This window comes from Balearica regulorum, chromosome 1, assembly GCF_011004875.1.
Source record: "Balearica regulorum gibbericeps isolate bBalReg1 chromosome 1, bBalReg1.pri, whole genome shotgun sequence".
In the NCBI taxonomy this organism is placed as follows: Eukaryota; Metazoa; Chordata; class Aves; order Gruiformes; family Gruidae; genus Balearica; species Balearica regulorum.
The window spans coordinates 3,476,720-3,497,581 of NC_046184.1; the positions used below are offsets into that span (position 1 = coordinate 3,476,720).

At 45.6% G+C, this 20,862-nt stretch overlaps 1 protein-coding gene across 2 annotated transcripts in view; it reads left to right on the forward strand.

Annotated features, from left to right (window-relative positions):
* Positions 1 to 20,862, forward strand: part of PLXNA4 (plexin A4) — a 454,032-nt gene that overhangs the window by 425,800 nt on the left and 7,370 nt on the right. For both annotated transcript variants that reach the window (XM_075757480.1, XM_075757530.1), the window contains exons 27-31: positions 999 to 1,098; positions 3,521 to 3,711; positions 7,513 to 7,682; positions 10,222 to 10,434; positions 20,173 to 20,323. In XM_075757480.1, the coding sequence (XP_075613595.1) occupies positions 999 to 1,098; positions 3,521 to 3,711; positions 7,513 to 7,682; positions 10,222 to 10,434; positions 20,173 to 20,323 (825 nt within the window). The remainder of the gene's footprint in view (positions 1 to 998; positions 1,099 to 3,520; positions 3,712 to 7,512; positions 7,683 to 10,221; positions 10,435 to 20,172; positions 20,324 to 20,862) is intronic.

Consider the following 20,862-nt stretch of genomic DNA (forward strand, 5'->3'; position numbering starts at 1 on the left):
TACAAAGAGACAATAATTGCCTTCCATGATTGCTGAGGGGCTATATAATTAGCCTCTGCACTGCTTTGAAGATGAAAAACTCTATGCGAGTGCTAATTATTATTATTACACAGACAAGAGTTAGACGTTGTTAGCAGGGTTTTTTTTCACCCATCTCCTTTTTATGATGTCTTATTTATCACAGATTTTCCCGATATGGCTCCTCTGAGCCACTGGGTTGTCAACATTTCTGATACGGGACCCACATGAATTGCCTAGCTGTAGAATTGGAAAGTCTGGCTCGTCTGAGAAAGCTCTGTTGTCTGTTGGAACACTGTGCCATGACATCCTGGAGCACAGTCACTCTCAGCCTGCTACTTTCCCCTGTCTGAGACTGTCTGACACAGCAAAGAGAAAGAAGCGATAGTCACTTCAGTCCGGCAATGCATTTGTCACGTGGAAGGGGGAGACCGTGCATGGAGAGTTTGACAGGGTCTATCAAGGTGGAAAATGTAGATATCCATATCTGAGCTAGGCACCTAGATATCACCTGCAATTGAAGTGGAAGGAATAGAAAATTTCACATCAATTGTATCATCCTTATGGAACATCCCATCTTTGATGTTTGAAATATCTCAGATATAATTTTATTCTTCTCATGCTCCTGTCCTGCATCAGAGCTTCCTTGCAAAGAGCCTACTGTCAGCTTTACTGAGGTTAATGCAAAGATTCACGTTGTCATCACTGGGCCTCGAATCAGGACCTGAAGGGAGATGAGTCTGCTTTGTCATCAGTTGTCCTATTGCCCAAGTGCAGGCTTCTAACAGTGTAACATGAGATTTTGTCCCTTTTTTGTTAATAGACCCATTCAAGAAAGCATTTGAAGCTTTGGGCCAAAACTACTGTCCTGCCTACAGTGACCCTGGTTCTTGGCTTAGTTTCTGCTGCTTGAACTTCTGCTACCCTTGGTGGCAGCCAGTTCTCAGAAGCTTATTGACAAAGTCCCTTTTTCACTACAGGTGCCAGATGGATCTGTGGTAGCTTTAGTCTCCAAGCAAGTCACTGCCTACAATGCAGTCAACAACTCCACGGTCTCACGGACCTCAGCCAGCAAGTATGGTAAGGATTTGTGTGCTGATATGGATTGAGAGAGCACTGGAGGAGAGATGCCAAACATCACGGTGGTTATAAGACACTGAGCACCAGCAGAGAGAATGATAGGCAGATGGCTAGTTGATATGATTGCTTGAGGAATGAGGAGGAGAGGATTCAGCCGTCTAAAACTTTGGCATCTGGTCCAAGCTGTTGATCCAAGTGGTTGGATTGCTCTTAGAAAGTACTTCTCCCTCATTAACAAAAGGAGGAACCTATATGATTAGCTACCTACATTTTAGATCACAGAATCTCACTCTTAGAGTTTGCACAGGGAGAGGCAAGGGAGAAGCACTGAACGCTGAATGAGCTGTTGTTCTGGTGGGCACAGTCCTTGGAGCATGGTGTGTTGTGAAGACAAATCTGTGGCATAGGTAAGAGGACTCCAGTACTACAAGCAATCACAAGCTATATAGGACATAGCCTGTCTACAGTTACATCTCAGTATGGGTGTTGTGTGTCCCACCCAGCTATCTTATTATCCCAAGGGAATTTGCACCTGGAATAATAATAAAAATGGCTTGCTCCGGTCTTATATCAACATATCTCAAGGCAGTGGATTTTTGTTCCCACTTTACCCATGAGAAAACTGAGGTTGAGACAGCTGTGAAATAGAGACCAGGTGGAAATCCTTCTGCAGAGCCAGAGACCTCCCGAGTCTCACTCACACCATCACACACCTTTCTCTCCTGTGCTAGAATTGCAGTCCAGGACATGTCTCACTATGGTGATGCCAGAGGGCAAAGCAAAACATCTCTAACGTGCAACCAGAGTGATGCAAAACCACCTTCCAACCTGGATGCAGCTGTCATATCAGTTTATTATTATTTTTTTAATTTATGAAAGCATCTCCGATCCTTCTTACTCCCTTTAGCTTGAGGGAAAGTACAGTTACTCAAAGTCCAGAGGAGCACCCTTCCTCTTTCTCCAAGGACATAAGCAATGCACCAGACCTTATTAATATTCATCCTCTTTGCCATGTTGTTGCAATTACTGAAAGACACAGTGACCTTTGAAAAGGAAGACTTGAGGGGGGTTAATTTCTGTTGGATTTCTTTAATTCCTTTGCCATTTGATTTTTCAGGAGGAGGGAGTGGGGAAGAATGCAGGGGGAGGAGAAGATGCGGTGGGTCAGAAGTGATTGTTAATTGCAATTAAGAAAACAGCATCCAGAGAGGAAAAGGATATTCCATCTCATAATTAATATATAGAGATTTGTAATGCATTAATAAGGCTGATTCAGATCTTGCTACAGAAAGGTGCAACACTCATGTTAATTATGGTTGGAAAAGACTCTATCTATCTGCAGCATTGCTGGAAGATCAGGGAGAGGGGAATGCCTCATGCCGTCACTCAGAGGCAAAGGAAGGTAAAATTTGGAGGCTAAAGGTGCCCTTGGAGAGAAAATTTGTGCAGGCTTACCTGGGGTTGTGGTTTACTTTCTGTCAAAACAAGATTTTGGAGCATGGAAGAAGAGGATGGTTGGGCAGGAGTCAATGGATTCCTTTGATGACAAAGGAAGGAGGGGAGGCAGCTCCTCCTAAGTCTGGGGATGGGGAGTGAGGCGAGAAGTCGCGTTAGCTACGTCAATATTACTACACAAAAAAGCCATGCCCTACTCTCTGGCCATAATGCCAAGCAGCATGGTATAGCTAACATCCAGAAAGGTAAAACAAGTTGTACTTGTCCATGCTGGTTAGATGAGTAGCTGGTACCATCCCCTGAACCAGTCCTGGGAAGTGTCTGACACTGACAGTGCTGGTTGTTCTAGGTCAAAGCTCTTCCAGGGAACATGGTAAGAGGAAAAGAACATGGGCAACTGAAAAACAGTGTTTGAGCCTTGTTTAATTTAATAGTGTAGACATTGACATCGTGTCTGGCCTGGCATCATCTCTTGTCTTTGCTGAGCAAATAACTCAGTCATAAGATAATGCTTTGATAGTAAGGCCTGGTCCAGACAGCTGCTTTGGGGGGTTCTCTGTCTCACACTGTAATTTCACCAGGAGATATGCCCTTGCTGCCTATTGTTACAAATTGATTGATGGAAATTTTTTTAATGCTAATATGGAAATTCCGAGCTTGCGAAAGCAGGGACATCACAGTATTGCTACATCCTTCCTGCTTTGGAAACCCAAACTAATGTCACCCCATGGTGGACTCACCAGTTGTGATTGTCTCAGCCCCACACCAGAATCTGTATGAGCATCCACTCCATTTACTGAATGGGAGAGGTACCTACTACCGAACCCAGACAGAAGAGGTCTTCTTGTTGCTTGTCTGATGAAAAACTTCTATTAGGTGGCATGTCATTAGCATATTTCCTTGGTGGAACCCATTAATCCAAATACAAGTGCTACTAGGGCTGAGACTCATGCACCTCTCTTTGCAGAAAACATGATCCGTTACACAGGCAGCCCGGACAGCCTCCGTTCCCGCACCCCCATGATCACCCCTGACCTTGAGAGTGGCGTCAAGATGTGGCACTTGGTGAAGAACCATGAGCATGGTGACCAAAAAGAGGGTGACCGGGGCAGCAAGATGGTTTCTGAGATCTACCTGACAAGGCTACTTGCCACCAAGGTACATGGTGGGGGTGGGGGAAAGGGTGACAAATGGGATTTTAAAGGCTGCAGTGGAACTTCTTTGCTACAAGAAATGAGAGTCTGCTGAAAGGATGCCAAAGGAGGATGAAGAGAGAAGGAAAACAGGGCAAGAAGAGTGCTCCAAGCACAGAGGGAAGGAGCTTGAATTTAGAAAGCATAGTCAGAAAACGGATGTTGTCAAGCAATAAAGAGTAGAGAACCTGGTGCCATGAGACTGATGGAGAAAGTCAGCACAGGGGTAGGTGTGTGTTGGGGTTGTTGATTACACTGGCTTGTGGCTTGTACCAAAATGGAGCAAATGAAGAGTCAGGGAGTAAATTTACCCAGATCAGGTTCCAAGAATGTGTCACATCTTACAATCTGAAATGGGCTTATTTGCCACAAACCCCTGAGTTTTGTGGTACAAGTCCTTCTTCATCATTCCCCGAGGCCTATCAAGACTCTTGTGCTGATGACTTGGCAGGGCGTTAAGCTGACCATGATGTGGCTAACAGGTGGCCAGCTCCAAGGAGAGCAGGTAGAGTTACATGCCCATCCCCATTGAGACATGGAAAGCTCAAGGTCTCCAAAGAGAAAATACAGATTAAGTCAGGTGGGGGCAGAGCAGGGACATCCTGAACTGAATCTTCAGACACATCTCACACATCACCGCTTGTCCATGGCAGGTGTCTACAGAGAGGGCTAGCACGGCCCGTGCTGTGAAGACTTGCTCCCAGGAGTGGTGCAGACCCAAGTCCTCCTTTATGTTATGATCTAACTGGTTGTGCTTTCCCAAAACATTTCTTGGGTGTTGGGAAGTTGGTAAGATCCCATCTGCTCAATCCATATTCCCCAAAATGCTGGAAACCACTCTCCTACCTAGGTGCTTGCCAGAATCTGCAAAACTTTTGTAGTGGGGTAGTATGTGAGTATTTAGCATAACTGGGGACACAGCACCATGGGGAGGACACTTTCAAAAGTGGAGATCATTCAAGCTCTAAAACTTCCTGCAGTGGACTTTGACTCCATGACAGCAACAGAAAGTGGCTTAATTGCCACTGTCTACACAGAAAGAACTCACTGTGACTCACCACCATGCTGTCCCTTCCCTGAGAAGGGCATGGCTGGTTCTTGCTGCAGCTGGCTTGCTCCAGGGTTGACAAAAGCTCTCAGACCTTTCATCTTTTTTTCATCTCTAACCGAGACTATCTTCCACCTAACTCACTTGTAAAGGCTCCACAAAAGCAGTCGTCTGAGTTTACACTTATTTGCTCTTCCACCCTGTGGATGGAGGTCTCCTTGGAGAAGCTTGCATTAATGAAGAGGTTACAATGAACTTCTTCTGTACCCCAGCAGGGACTAGGGTGGGTGGGGAGGAAGGCAGTATAATCAGAGAAAGGCTCCCTTGCAGTTCTGCTATCCTCTTACAGCGCAGAACATCTCCGTGCCCGAATCTCTCTATCATGAGGGTTATTTCAATACGTCTCAGAAGTGGAAACTGTAGAGTAGCTGTGGCTCAGGTGTGGCTGATCATGGTGTTATCTCACCATGTTCTGAGTGATGAAACAGCCCAATCTTCCTCCTTTCTCTGAAATTTTGAGTATTATCATTTCTTGTCAGGGTGTTAATAGGCACAAACAAAATTTCATGTGTTCATGCAAATGCCATCTGAGTTTGCCCTTCAGACAGGTCTCCATCACATGCTTAAATCCTACCATACAGTTTTACCTGCACAGTTGTTCAACTCATTTTGCCTCTGGTGTCTGAGTCTTCCCCACATCCTCACTCAGGCTGTCTACACTGCAGTGGGATTTGGAGATAAAGTGGCTTTGTCTTTAGCCCTTGGTACATGCCCAGCTCCCTGGCATCAAGATGCTTTTACGGATCACACAACATAAAAAGAAAATCATGCTCCCCAGGGCCTGGGCCCCAGCTGGTGTAAACTAGCAAGCATTGGACCAGTGCTGATTTACTCTGTCTGGGGATACATCCCCTACCCCACCACTGAATCGCTTTTGCTTTCTGTTCCGGATCACAAACTCAACAATTGCACTTTTTTTTTTTCTTTTTTTTTTTTTTTTTTTTTGTGTGGAGATGGCAGGAAAACAGCTGTGAAACTTGCACAGCAACAGAGAGAGGAGAAAGGCTGGGCCTTTATTGTTTCCCCTCTTGGGCTGAGCAATTTTCTTTCCTCATCATGACCATCTGAGGAAAGGAAAGAGGAGAGAGACCAATTGCTGGTAATACAATCCCAGGGAATACTTACTTAAACTGACAATGATTTTTATTCTGGTAAATCCCTGACCTCTGAGACCTAGAGTCTCTTGCCTAAAAGCCTTGGAGGTTTTCTTTGTGTTTGTGTGGGTGAGCATGTAGAGAACTAATTCCCTCCAGAAAGTGAACCGGAGGGCAGCTCTTCCTTGTCAGACCAACAAGATTTCCTCTCCGGGGCCCTTTCTGAGTCAGACATGTGCTGCGGGGCTTTATTCACCCTGTAGGAGTTCATACAAGCAAAAGGTACCTCTGTTTGTTTCCTGAAGAATAAATCAAGTGGTGAATCAGCAAGAGACACCAGCTTTCTAATTAAGTATTTGTTAGTGCTATGTAAACTTGAACCACTCTGGTGGAACCTGGTGCTTTTGTTTCTAGTAAGGAGAATTTCTTTCCTGGGTCTGCAGAGAAAGGGAAGGCTTTTATATTTCAGAAGAGGAAATTTTGCATATCAGGACACATTTGTTGGAGATTTCATTGGGTTTTGGTTATTTTAGCAGCTACATGGTTTGTTCACATATAAATGCCTATGAAGCTCTGGTGGCAGAGCAGAAGTTGAAATGTGGGCTAGAGCTCCCCATTCAGCAGGGAAAGCATGCCTTGCCTGGTTCTCCCCCAACCCCAGCCTGCAGCTCATCTGGTTATCACAGCTCCTCAACTGCCCCCTTCTCCAAGCCCGGTCACTCTCTGATATTCCAGCTCTTCAACTTCTTGCTAAGGGTCAGCTGTGCTCACTGACTTGTCCAGGGTGGTTCTCCAAGCACAGGATCTGGGATTCTCCTCCCAAAGGAGCATAAGGAGACCTGCAGTGGACATTACTGAGGTCTGCAGAGCAGTACCTGACACATCCATGCGTTGCTTCTAGGGTTTGCCTCAGTCCCATGCCAATGGGTAGTGAAAAATGAGGAGGGCTCTTGGAGATGAAGATGAAGTTTGTGTTATTATACTACTCCCAGATATAAACGAGCCATTCCTCTGCAGGCACTCCTGTCCTGTTTGTCTCAATGACACCTTCTGCTCTGCTCTACAGTCTACATCTGACTTCTGTTCCCAGCTTAAGAATTGGCCCTGGATGAAAGCCAGCATAGAAAATGGCTAGGTTTTGTCTCCTACATGCACTAAAGCAGCTGAGGATAGAACTCAGAGGAGAGAAATTTCAGTGAGAACATATCTGGGCCTCTCCATTACCATGTACCTGAGATGGAGCAAGGTATCCCACCACAGCTCAGCTACTGTCCCTGGCAGGGAGTGCTAGTAGCAGAGAGGACAGGTAGTATCTTGACCTACTCCACCTAGCTGCTAACCAGATGTAGCGGATATTGTGAAGAAGCATGTGCCTGCTTAAAGACATCTGTATTGAAATTTCCAATTCATGTCACATTTACCAGATATTAGATGGCTCTGACTTTTCACTCACGCTTTCTGGGCCTGATTCACTGACCTACTCTGTTTTCAGTGGGGTACCAAACTTCAATAACTTTCTCCCACTTGGCATTTCACATTCTTCTCTCCTTCCTTCTCCCAACAGGGCACCCTCCAGAAATTTGTAGATGACCTCTTCGAGACCATCTTCAGCACTGCTCACCGTGGCAGCGCACTTCCCCTGGCTATCAAATACATGTTCGACTTCCTGGATGAGCAGGCTGACAAGCACAACATCCATGACCCCCATGTGCGGCATACCTGGAAGAGCAATTGGTGAGTGAGACACCCCAGTACAGTACAGCACCAGGTCCTCGACTGGATAGAGAGTAAAGGAACATGTGGTTTGGGATTTGGCTGCTGGGGGAGCCGAGGAGCATGGTGTGGGGTTCAGAGCACCAGGATCAGTCTTCCCAAGCTGATGGGGAAGTCAGAAGATCCCAGAATCTAAAGGATGCTCTCAAGGATGGAGCACTTTGGCTACACAGGTCCCAGCTTGCCCTGTATTACATGATGATGGCAGTATTTCTGAGGCATCACATGAGGATGTAAGAGGAAAAATGTTGAAGTGTTTAACTGCTGCATTGCCCAGGGCCATAGAAATGTCTAGGGAGGCATGGGAGAGGATTCAGCGCCACTGTCTTCGCCTAAACTGTGTGTTTGAATTTTCACTATAGTTCAGACGGGGGCTAGAGCTGCATTAGTTTGCCCACACATAGGCATCTAGTGCCATCTGAGATATTTTAAGGTATCCCAGACATTTGCAGGGGATATGCAGCACCCACAGGAGACTTGCACCCTCCTGGAATGGCAGCTGGAGGCCAGGAGAGCATCTCAAACGGTACTAAGCACTTAAAGGGTCTGGAGCTGGATGTGAGTCTCCTTTGGAACAAGTGGCAAAGTCTGACATCAGCCCCCTGCTCTGGCTGCAAGGCAGCAGCCCCTCTTCATGCATGTAATGGGACAGTGGGGAAAAGCGTGGTGGAGAGAAAAGATCTTTGCGGCTCCTCTCTGCTGAGTCTCCCTGTTGGAAAGAGTCCCCTGGGGAATCGCTCCCTCCCCTTCTCCTGTGCAAATACAGGGACTATAAAAGGAACAGCAGAGGAGAGCCATGGGGCTCCCAGCTCATGCATTTTTTCCTTTTACCAGCCATGCTGATGGCAGATCGTCACAGCGCAGTGACATAAAAAAAGAAACCCCATGCACCAAAGAGGCTTTCAACTAATGAAACATTAGCATATTATTAACATTATCTGCGGCACTAATCTGAGGCTGATTGCAGCCACTCAGACTAAATGAGCAGGAGGTTTATTTAAGGGGGGAGGGGGGGAAGGCAGAGTGTGTGTGTATGTGGGAAAAGGGGCAGTATGAAGAAATCTGTTCAATCAGATTAAATTAACTCAAAGTCACATCACAGGCTTCATTATTCCCAGCTAGGGACAGCGTCCCCCCAGCCCCTCCCCGCACCTGTACACACACTCACGCACACATACACGCACTCCATGCTCATCCTCTCTGTGGTTGTGTTCGCCATCCAAACACCTGCAGAAGAAGTTCTGCACGGTTCACTCATCCGCTTCATCCCCCAACAGATGAATCCTCCATTCCCAGCCTAAAATATTTCCCTCCCACAACTCCCATCAGCTCTCATTGCCGGCATCTCCTGCTGCTCCTGAACTTCTGCCCCTTCCCTTACTTGGCTGCTTGGCTGATGGGATTACCTGTGTGAGCTTTTCCTTACATTTGCTCTGTGATTGTGATGGTTCAGGAGAACACACAGTGGTTTAGGAAAGTGTGATGTCATCCCTCTGTCAGGACATGCTAAACTGCCTGCTGTTACCCGAAATGTATCAAACTTGGAGATGAATTTTTTTATGGTTCTGTGAACATATGGAGGTAACGAGCAGATGGAAGGAACTGAGGAACTGGGGAGTTTATCCTGAACATCAGGTGAATTTGTTAAGCTGAAAAATAACCTCTTCTTGGGAAGGTGCAGACACTGAAGGTAGACCTAACAGTCTACCTGACAGAGAAACAAGTGTTTAACTCTGTGATCTGTGACACATCTCATCTCCTAGGCCAGGATCATATGAATGCTTTTGCCTTGACGTAAAGGCTTGAGGCAAAGGATGGAGGTACATAGCGCATCTCATGAACATGAACTGCTCTCTTGAGGAAAAGGAGGGGGGGAAAGAGCTTTGGATTGTAATCGGAATAACATTTCCTTGGTTAGGGCAGATATATTTTCATTTCAAAGGTTGCAACACTTGTTCCCCAGTCCCTTTTTTTCCTTGAGGCAACAGGGTTTTCTCTGTCACGTAAAGATTGCTTCGTGCCCAGTGTGCTGGGGTCATATGCGTGCTTGGGCTTAAGCTGTGCAGTGTGACAGTACATGCCAAGCCCCCTGATGACTAGTGTTTACCATAAGTTTTGCAGATATGATGCCTATCCTCATCTGATGAAGCAGCCAATAGGCACAACTTTGCATTGCACCCTAACGTAGAGAAACTAGGAGTGATTTTCATCACCCTAATTATACTCTCATTATGTGCAACTTGAATAAGATGGCATTGACCCTAAGAGTGACAAAATCTGGTTTGTAAGGTTAACGGGGACAAAAGCTACTCCTGAGGTCACTCCACTGCTGTCTCTAGGGGAGGAATTTATTGTACATCAAAGCTTATCCCAGAATCCCTATGCCCACACCATGATCTTTGATTCCCATCCACCAGTTACCAATGTAATTTCACGCAGCAAATCCTGTGAGCTGTGCACTGACTGACTCACCTTTCCACCCTTCCCACTCCTCTTGCAGCCTGCCCTTACGGTTCTGGGTTAACATGATCAAGAACCCACAGTTCGTCTTCGACATCCACAAGAACAGCATCACAGATGCCTGCCTCTCTGTAGTGGCTCAGACTTTCATGGACTCCTGTTCAACCTCGGAGCACCGTCTGGGCAAAGACTCACCCTCCAACAAGCTTCTCTACGCCAAGGACATCCCCAGCTACAAGAACTGGGTGGAAAGGTGAGTTTTAGTTCTAGAAATAGGAATGACATCAGCAAGTAATACAATTTTCCTTTGGTTATTGCCTAAGTAGAAAGCTCCATGTTAGCCTTTTATTCCCACATGCCTTGCAGCAGAGATGGAAATTTAATTAGAGGTGTGAACTGAAGGTGTTTGCCATCATTGTTTCTCTTGAGGAGAAACTGTCGAGGAGCGATAGAGGGAGGAAGGAAGGGACGTGATGTGTTTGAGCCCTGTGAAGTACGTGGGCTTCTAAGTCTTTCCACACAGACCAGAAGCGGTTTGCTGTTCTCAGCATCGCTGTGACAGTCCCCACACCGCCTAGATCCCAAGGGTCGTGCAATTGTCTCCCCTTATTCCGAGTCCAGTAGCTTTCCTTGGAGGCTCTTCCGTGCTTTGAATGAGACACCATAAGATTGACAGGCTGGTGACTGAAGCTATGCAGGTATTTTATGAAAGGTCAGAGGTCTTTCTAAGCATTTTATCCACATCTGCAAGACCTGTAGCTGTACTGTTCAATCTACTTCACTGAAGGTCAGTGTCTGGAAAAACTACTCTACAGGGAATACAACCAAGGCAACTATTCCTGCAGTATGTAAGGGCTTCAGTTTCTCTAAGTTTTTCTGCAGGACAAGCAAATAGCACATCTTGCACTCCGTTCAACAGGAGCCTGTCTGCTGGAGCAAGCCTTGCAGAAGTTGATCTGTGCTTTGTTTTCCAATATGCTACGCTTGCCTGGCGTTATTGACAGATTCGGGAACTGCACAGATGGAGAATGATTGCTACTCTGTAAATACAAGGATGGGTTTATCTTACAGATCATTCCTGTACAATGACATCCAGTTTTAAGCAATGATTTGTCTGGATGACTTCATAGGCACTGTCTAAAACTGATACCACGCCGTGCAGGTTATATGAGACCTCTGCTACTGTAGGCACACTGTGCTGTAAACCACTGTATTTCCTTTGGTGGGGATGGTTTTCTCTCATTTTGTGAAAGGAGAGCATGGCTGATCAGAGAGCTCTGTCCCCTAGTCAGCATGAGGTGACATTTTTTACAACAATGCTCCCATTGGTCTCTGATTTATCTGGACAATTATTTTTAGACGTGGTTAAACACTTCTGCAAATGTCGTTTCTAGGCAACCTGTAAGGCTCTTACGAGCTACCTTCCTTAATTATGACCTACTTCTGGCAATGTGTCCAAGTTTCTTGGTATGTATTGAGGTTGATTGCTGGATTGACCTGAATAGGGAGAAAGAGGTGTTTGAGAGTCATTTAGAAATGAGGTTTGCACCAACAGTGATCCAAAGGTGTCATACTCAACTGACGCTTTAGCAACTTTGCCTGTAGTGGGTGGTTGATTTCTATGGACGATTTTTTTTTTTTTTTTTTTTTTTTTACTTATGACCCTGGTTGATTTTTTATCTTTGGAGATAGTACATTTGAGTGACAAACTGAGGCACATAGGTAGAGAACAGGATATTTCCTCATGTAACACCTTTTTTTTTTTTTTTTTTTCTGGATAAGGAGAGGACTGGAGTTTCCTTTTTTTTTTTCCCCCAGTATTGATTTCACTTTACTACTTTTTGGAGCTAAATCCTGTTGCCCAGTGATCCTCAGCAATAGGTGCTGCATTTCCCTAGAAGTTTTCCCAAACAACTGGGTTTGCAAACGAGATACATAACGCACCCTGCTGCTAGTAAACAGCACTAGATTTCTGTGCCCAGCATGTGCTGGGTTGTTATCTGCACTGATGTCTGACAACTTGAACTGAAGCCCAAGGGGAGGCTGCAGGTTTTGGAATATGGTTAGAATTTCTGCCCTGCTCATATTTTTGTGTGTCAGTTCTACTGACTCAAGGCAGTGGCACCTGAATGCTGTGGTAGATCAAAGAAAAAATGTATCGAGGATGAATATAATATAATTTCAATTCTACTCTGAGTTAATGAATTCATTCTCTCCATTCTGCAATTGTACTTTGAGGGAGTTATTCCAACTCCAATGGCTTCCAGTACTAGTTGGAGCTACTTCTGTAGTCAGCATCAGCTGGAGACAGCATCCTTCAAGACCACTAGACTTCTTCAAAGAGCAAATCATAAGATAAAAAGGTTTTCAGTCGGGAAGTTTAAGACGTGGTTGAGTAAATCAGAAGAACCTGAAATCAAATGAACTTCTTTGATGAAGAAGAATCTATAAGAGGGCAATTAGTCAGTGGTAGATTGTAACCCTACTTGAAGGCACTCTGGAGTAAAGACAGACTCCTGTCTTTTAACAGGTCTGTTGAAATGGTAGCTGAGCTGGGTAACTCCAAGCCTTCCTTTTGCAACTCTTGGTTTCTCAGTATGGAGTGTGCCTTTAGGACTCACAAAACTCAAGGCAGGGAATGACCGTGGCACAAGAAGCAGACATAGGTAAAAGTGCATCCCTCCAGTCCTTCAAAGATTAGTTTTCCATCTCTTTAGAGTATGAACGTACCCTTGGAAGGGAATAACTACAGATTCTGGCCTGATCAATGGTCTGCCTTCACATGGCAGTCAACTGGAAGTTTGATTTCAACAGTCCTTTTTTAACGCTATTGGAAAAAGAGGTGGACAAACCCAATAAGAAATCCTGACTTTCAGGGAAAACCAGGTTCAGCATTCAAATTACACGCCCAGGGCTCTTTCACTGTGAAACCACATGGCTAAAAAGTTATCTAGGTGCGGCCACAACTTGGGTTTCCTGCGGCAGAACATGAGGCCTGACTGAGGCAGGAGAATTAACCCAGGAAATGGGGACAGGCTATCTGGCTTTTGTTGAAGCCACAGAGAGCCAGACTGTAGTTCTAAAACAAGGCGGAGGCCTTTCAATTATCATTATCTGAGTCTATCGAAAAAAGAGAAAAAGAATGGGAACGGTAGACCAGATTCTCATCTGACTTCCGTTAGTAAAACTCCATAGGCTTTGCTGAATTTACATTAGAGCAGCTTCAGATCTGCATCTTTTCAAGTTTACTTCAAATGTCCCCTTTGAGCCTAGAAATCTGGAGAACTTGGGAGCATTTGATGCAATCCCCAAGCAATACAAAGGGGAGCCTGTTCTAATTGGGACTGTCTCATTAGTATTCAACGCCGCACTGAAAAGATGACAAAGGGCTGTGGCTGACCTTTCATTTCTCTCCATGCTGCCAAGCTTATGATAACACTTGTTTGAACTTCATTAACACCGTTTAATTGCCTGCATCACAATCAATACGATGTTTCCCTACCGAAACCTGGCATGGAGGCAGGGATGTGGGAGACTGAAAAGGGGCAGAGCACAAAAAGCAGAAGCCAAAGAGTTATTCCATTGCACACTGGTGCCCAAAATACCTGCAGTGCTGCAAGGAGAGGAACTTGTACTTTTTTTCTCATCCCTGCAGGGACTTGGTCTCCTTTTGGCTCCTTAATGTGCATTAAAAATAGCCCCTCAAAGAAAAGGCATAAGTCAATGGAGACATTGCAAATATTCTTAACACCTTGCCAATCTTCCAATGAAGACCATTTAAAATAGGCTTGCCAAGTTGGGGACTAAAAGAGGTTTAATGTGACCTGATCTGTGGAGTTCAGAATTGCAACAACTGCGGTTTATTATGTTAACCTGGGTACAAACACTACCTGACCCACCTGACCCAGGTCCTGGGTCCACAATCTCATCTATTTCCTCTTCCTGAAGCAACTATGATTTGTATGGCGTAAGCCTTTAAATGCTGAGGTCTTAAGCTTAATAGAAAATGCTGTGGGAGTATGTTTGGAGTATGCAGAATGCATAGTTTGTCCCCATTTGGGACTTAACCTACACCACTTGATCAACCTGTGGTTCCAGGACTCTGTAGTCAAAAGATGGTCTCTTCCACTTCAGTGCTTGTGATGTCTGTTGGCCGCTTTGCAGCTAACTTTAGAAAGAAAGACAAATTGGACTAGTTCAGTACAATAAAGATTATAAGCTGCATGCACCCTAAACATTGTAAGTTATTGAGGCTTTAAACAGAAACATCGGGGTGATTCCAAGGGCTTTAAAAGAGGGCATCAAATGACATGTGCAAATCCCGGCTCTACTTTAAAGAAATGCAGTCTTTTGTGTCTCCTTTCCCTGCCAGAAAGAAGGCTCAAGATACAGCATACCAAGGGTCAAGGTAGGGGAGTGTTGTCAGTAGAGATAATAAAAACCGGTGCTGGAAGGGACCTCAGGAGGTCAACCCAACCAGCTCCTGCCTCAGGGCAGGATCAGCTCTGTCTGAAGCCTTCCTGACAGATGCCTGTCTACCCCTTTCTTAAAGGCCTCCAGCGACAGAGCCTCTGCTCTCCTCAGGCAATCCGTTCCTGTGCTTCCCTGGCCTTCCCATCAGAGTGTTTTCCCTGATGGCCAGCCAAAATCTCCCTGGCTGTAACTAAAGCCCATGCCATCTCATCGCATCCCCAGGGACATGCTCGTGCTGCAGCTTTTGGTGTATCTGAAGACTGTTCACTTGTCTGTCTTTACCTTTAGTCTCCAAAAAGCTCCTGATATTTTCTCATCTCAGTAACATGCTGCTGTTACCTACTGCAATTTTCAGCAGGCAAGATCAAAATGTGTCTATACGCAGAGGGTACAACCTCAGACCCACACGTCCTCTGCACTGAGACGATGCCAGGCGGATTCACTCTTCAGCCATTGACTCAGTGCTGTCTGCCCATTCTCTACCATTTATTCTGACATGAAAAGCAGCATGAAAAGCCGTACACATGCAAAATAAAATCATTGCCTTAGCTGGGGGATGCGTACACAGACAGAATCATTCCCTCAAGCTCTTCAAGGCAAATCTCTGGAAGAACTGACAGATTTTCAGCTAACTTTGGGGTCATTACCTTTTGCTTAGCTGTCATGCTATTACTGCCAAAGTCCAATCAGTGTCCAACAGCCTTGCCTTGAACCTCTCTCCAAAATAGAATCAGTCTGGGCTAACAGAGTCTTGCAGCTGCCCGTAGCTGAATCAGCACAAATGCAAACTTCACAGCTCAGATGCCTCCCAGGAAACTAAAACTGCCATGCCATGTCAACAGAAGAACTGACAGCATGTCTTTGCTTTGCTTCACTTCATCCCATAAAAGAGCTGGCCGCTAGGTTGTTCCCAAGCTTTCCTTCAGCCCTTCTCTGCTATAGCAGTCCCCCATATCTCTTTAATACATCTCTTCCTCCTTCAGTGGTCTGGATACAGCCAGCTATTGCATAACCCTAATTATGTTATTGCTGTAATTGCGTCTGCCGTCTGCAGCACATGGATTCGTTACAAGCTTTTCATATGCTAAAATGATTATTAATGAGTGCAGTCCCAACCCAGCGACGGCACAACAACAGCCATGACAAAAAGATCTTTTGGAAGGCAATTAGCTCCATGCTAAGCTGCCTAAACTACAGCGGTGCTGGAAAATTTCAGACTGGAGAGGAAGCACTGGCAACACGGCTTTTCTCTTCTCTTTTGATGAGTTAATGAGTTACTGAGTGGCAGCAGGCACAGTCATTCTTGTGAAACATCTCTGCTAAGGAGCCTTTCCTAGTTGGTACCAAAGGCAAGAGCATTTACCCCGGCTAAACAGAGGGCAAGATGTATTCCCAGGTCACCATTGTATTGCTTTCCTCAGGAAAACAAAACAAAACAAAACAAAACAAAACAAAACAAAACAAAACACACAAACACCCCCCCAAAAATAAAACAAAAAAAAACCCGCCAAAAACCCCAAGAGACAGCCCAGGGAAAGAGGAAGATGTGAAAGGAACACGAACAATTACTTTTTTGAGAATAACAGGGAGCACTACTATATACATGTGCATCCAAAATCCTTCCCCATACAACAGTGGCAGTGGATGGTCTCATGGGCTCTCCTGTTCAAGCCAGGCTGGGGTGAGTTGCTGTGCTAATGATACCTATGAAGTCACATCCTACGGTCTAGTAACCCTCACATCCTCCATCGGAGTTGCTGATGTGCCTGAGTGATGGATTTACCCAAATTTCTCGGGGGTTTTACTGCTTCTGAAGTCTAATAAACAAATTTCCTGCCACATCAGAGAATGAACAGCCTTGAGGTAAGAACTCAGGCTCCTCCTGTGATTCAGACAAAACTTAAGCATGTAAGGCAGGATCTTCTGATGTGCATCTAAGGGTCTTCTGGAAACAGCTGGGAAAGGATCCACTGGAAATAACCAAAACTGGAGAACAGAAGAAGTAGCAAATCTGCAGCACCAGACTAGTGAGTGGTGCACATCTAACCCAGTGGTCACTGTCTTCTTCTTTGGACTCTCAGTCTTGAGCCTTTGGAGGCAGGCTAAGCTAGATTTGCCGCTTTGCTACCTTTCTGTCTCATTCAGAGGGAATCTGGCTTAGTCTCATGTTCCCAACCTCCTGCTGGCAAATGCAGCCTCTGGGGCTGTGGAAGTGTGAGTCAACAACCTGTCCATGTCTCAGGGGAGAGCTGGTGGCCCTCAGCTTAGGGTGGCTCACAGGAGCAGCGTGGTGAAAGAGCATCTTTCTCCCCCTGCATTGCCTCACAGTTCAGCTGTGGTATAAGTGAGAGCTGTCAGCTGCGGGGGCGAAGGGAAGCGGCACACAGGCAGCCTTGCAAATGCTGGCATGAAAATGTAAGGACCTCTGGGGTTCGGTGACAGCTTCACTGTGGTTTTTGGTTTTGAAGACATTAGGGTATGCAAATGGCAGAGAGGCCTTAAGTACCTCTGAGGATCTGGGCTCAAATAGAAGGTAAATAAAGACTCAGCAGGGATGTTGTCATCTCCCTGCTAGGATGCTTTAATATACACATTCATAACTTCTTTAGATAGCACGATGATGGCTTCATTAGAAACGCTTCTGTATAAATAAGTCATTTGGCCATGGCAGAGTTTTGAGGGAAGGATGTTATATTTCTTATCCCTGTTCTAGCAGCAAGGTTTGATTATTGGTACATGGGGGTTTTTTTCCTTCTTTTTCTTTTATTTTTCCCGCAAAACACGCTTCCACAATGTCTTGGTTTGCAATCTTAATGGGAAATGACTGCTCAGGTGTGTCATGGCCATGGAATTGAGTCCAGGGGAGATCAGGACACTTTGGTATGGTGGAGGGTAATGGCCCATGAACCCAGAACACTGAAATCACAGATTGAGAGTTTGTCATAGCTGAAGAGGCCACCAAGTCCTGAAACTCAGATTCTTGCATCCTGTCCTCCGCTCCAGGGAGCATTGCATGTTGCTTTTCATTGTTCAGATAAGTCATGGGGGTGTTACGCTGCTGGGAAAATATCTCTGCAGGGCTGGAAAGGGACTGTGGAGCTTTCAGACCCTTGTGAGTCACAGACTCAGGAGAGCTTTGCTACCAGGTGAAAGAGAGACAGGACAAACTTGGAGAAGCAGATGATAGGCGTGTCTGATACACTTTTTGGAAGCACCCTAACCCTACACCCACTGTCCTGCCACTATTTGATGACTAGCTGAACCAGAGAGGGAAAGAAATATTTCAAGTGGTTGTCAGAGACAGACTGGCAGGTACAACACAGTACCTCTGCTTTCCTCCACTGGCTTCATCTATTTTTGCTGTGATGTAATCCCCTTCACTTTTCATTTTGCCCAGCAGGAGGGTACCTATGTAATATTCATGAGGACCTGGGCTCTTCTCCACGGGGTCTTCTTAGACACCATAAATCAATGCATTCTCTGCACTGCAGGCTGTTTTTCCCCACAAGTCTATGAACTGTGCTGGTTGCACATGGCTGTAGTTTTCTTCGGGTGCCAAGGCACACCTTGTTTTTTTGGCCATAAGACTCCTTGTTTCTCAGCAATGTGCTTTGGCTCTGAGGAGCCTGCAATAGCACTGTCATGGGTGCCACTGGTTCCTGATGCTTTTTCTTGTCAGAAGTCCATGTAGCAAAGGTTTAATTTTGTCCAGCTGCTGATGCTGAGACCTGTATGAGTTTTTCTGGGAGTGGCAAAGATCTAGAAATATTTAGTCATCCTGCTCACCATCTCCTGGAGGTGGTTCTGCCAGATAGGTCTTCACGGGATTTCTAGATACCTGCTTTACTCATAGACAACTGGTCCACTTGGGAATTGAGGATTAGGCAGAGTGTAAAGCAAAATCAAGCTCAGACCACTCACCACTGGAGTACTGGGAGTAGGCAATATTTAGACCATAGAACTGAGTTAGACTAGGTTTTTTGGCTGGTCCTGAGCCCAGAAGACAAGATGCTAGGGACTCCAGGGAGGATAATGTTGTGCCTACTGGAAGTTGCAGTAAAGTTAATGAGGTTTGCATGAGTTTTTATGATGAGGTAGAGTCTTGTTCTGCAAGCAGTCAGGCTAGAAGTCTATGCACAGAGCTGGGAGAAGGACCTCTGCCTCCTATGCCTTTCTCTCCCAAGGGTTACATCGACCTCCCTCTGCAAAACCAGGATAGCAACTGAGACCAACTCATTGCAATAAACCAGGATGAGAGTGCAGGGCACAAAACCAGACTGATCAAAACTGGAGCCTTTGGGCATGGAGGGGGTTTCTCCCAGTGCTCTCACACTGTGCTGTCATAGGAAACTTCGGCAGCTGCTTGTCCCGCTCTGTCATAGACAGTATTTTCCCACTTGTCTGTCTGAAAGATCCTTATCATACAGCACTTCAGTGTCCAATTTCTCTGCAGTGGAAAACAGCCTCCATCTCAGCAGGTGTCTCAATGCTGTTTACAGGACACCTGTCAGCTCTTTTTGCTCCCTGTCCCCTCTGCCTCCTAATTATAAAATTGTGGATTGCTGCAGCTATGGGCTTTTTTTTCTTTCTTTTTTTTTTTTTTTCCTTGTGCACAAAATGTCAAATTGCAGAAATTAAAAATGTAAATGATGGTGTCTAATTAACCAGTTGACAGCAGAGCACAGCTGCGAGTGACAGTGACTGATTACCTTCCGCAAACTTTGTCCTCCAAGACCTGCCTTACCCGGGGGATGAAGGACATTGAAAATAGCAACTTCCTTAAAGAGACATTTCTCTGCTGCTAAAGCCTGATGGGCAATGGTTCTGGGGGATCCATATCATATGGAAAAAGCCCCAGTCGTCCTGAGCTCAAGGGGAATGGCATTGACTCCTAAGGAAAGCAGATTTTCCCCAGTCAGAATGGGGATGGGAGTGTTGAAGTCTGTTGCCACAAACTAACATCAGGCCAGCTTAAAATTTGAGGCAAAAGGGAGATGCTGAGCAGCAGAGGAGTTGCTGGGACAGACTGGATTCAGTGAAGGAGGTGGATGATGTCAGCAATGGATACAGATGTACTAGTGTGAATGATGCAAGCAAGCATGCAAGGTTTTTTTTTTGTTTATGGGAGCAAAATCCTGAGCTCTCAGTGGGCAGCAAGATCAGTGGGATTTCTCTGTGGGACTAGAGGCAGGGCTGACACAGGAACCCAGCATCAATAGGTACTGCCTACTTCTTATGACATGGAGAAAGTTTACAGGATGGTCTTTAGGACTTCAGTCTCAGAGTAAGGTTGACTGAATACAACACACGTCTGGTATTTAGGAATAGTGCTTCAGTAATTTCCACTTTGGGTAAGTCATCTCCCTTGCTGTAAAATAAGAGCATGATCAGGTATATCACTGATGCACCAGAAGAGCCTGAGAGTGCTAAGTGTGTTCTTTCTCCTTATTGTTGATGGCTTTCATTTCTTGACGATCTCTATCCCCTTAAGACGCACCTGCATTTCTCTGTCTCTCAGGTACTATTCAGACATAGCCAAAATGCCAGCAATCAGTGACCAGGACATGAATGCGTACTTGGCTGAGCAGTCTCGCATGCATATGAACGAGTTCAACACTATGAGTGCGCTCTCAGAGATATATTCCTACGTTGGCAAGTACAGCGAGGAGGTAAGAGCCTTGGAGGGGAAGAGTGGTTCTGCAGGGCCATGGGACAGCCCACCCATTCCCAGGGCCCAGCACGGCCCAGCACGTGTCACAGATACCTATCTTCATCCTGGATAGGGGGATGATGGATTTAAGGAATGAAAAGCAAGGCTTGGTGTCTGGAAAGGGAAGGTCTGGGATTATTGGTCTCTCCAGTACTCTTCCATCTGGATCCCTGTTATTTTTCTCTCCTATTATTGGTCAGTCACGTTTAGCTGGCTTGCAGTAGTTGATGGTCAGATGGTAGCTTTCTACAGAGAAGCTCTACATGTGCTCTGCATTACATGTGGCCAAAAGATGTTTAAGCATACTTGCCCAGTGCCATTTCAGATACCCTAAAGCACCCAAGAGTGGTCCAGCAAACATGACAGAGGACTTAAAGGTGACCAGCATGGTTCTATGTGTTGAAGACCAGGTGAGACCCCTTAGGGCATCTCAAGTGGCATGGCAAGGTGATGAATAAAGCTACCAAATAACTGATCTCCAAGATAAGAATCCATTTG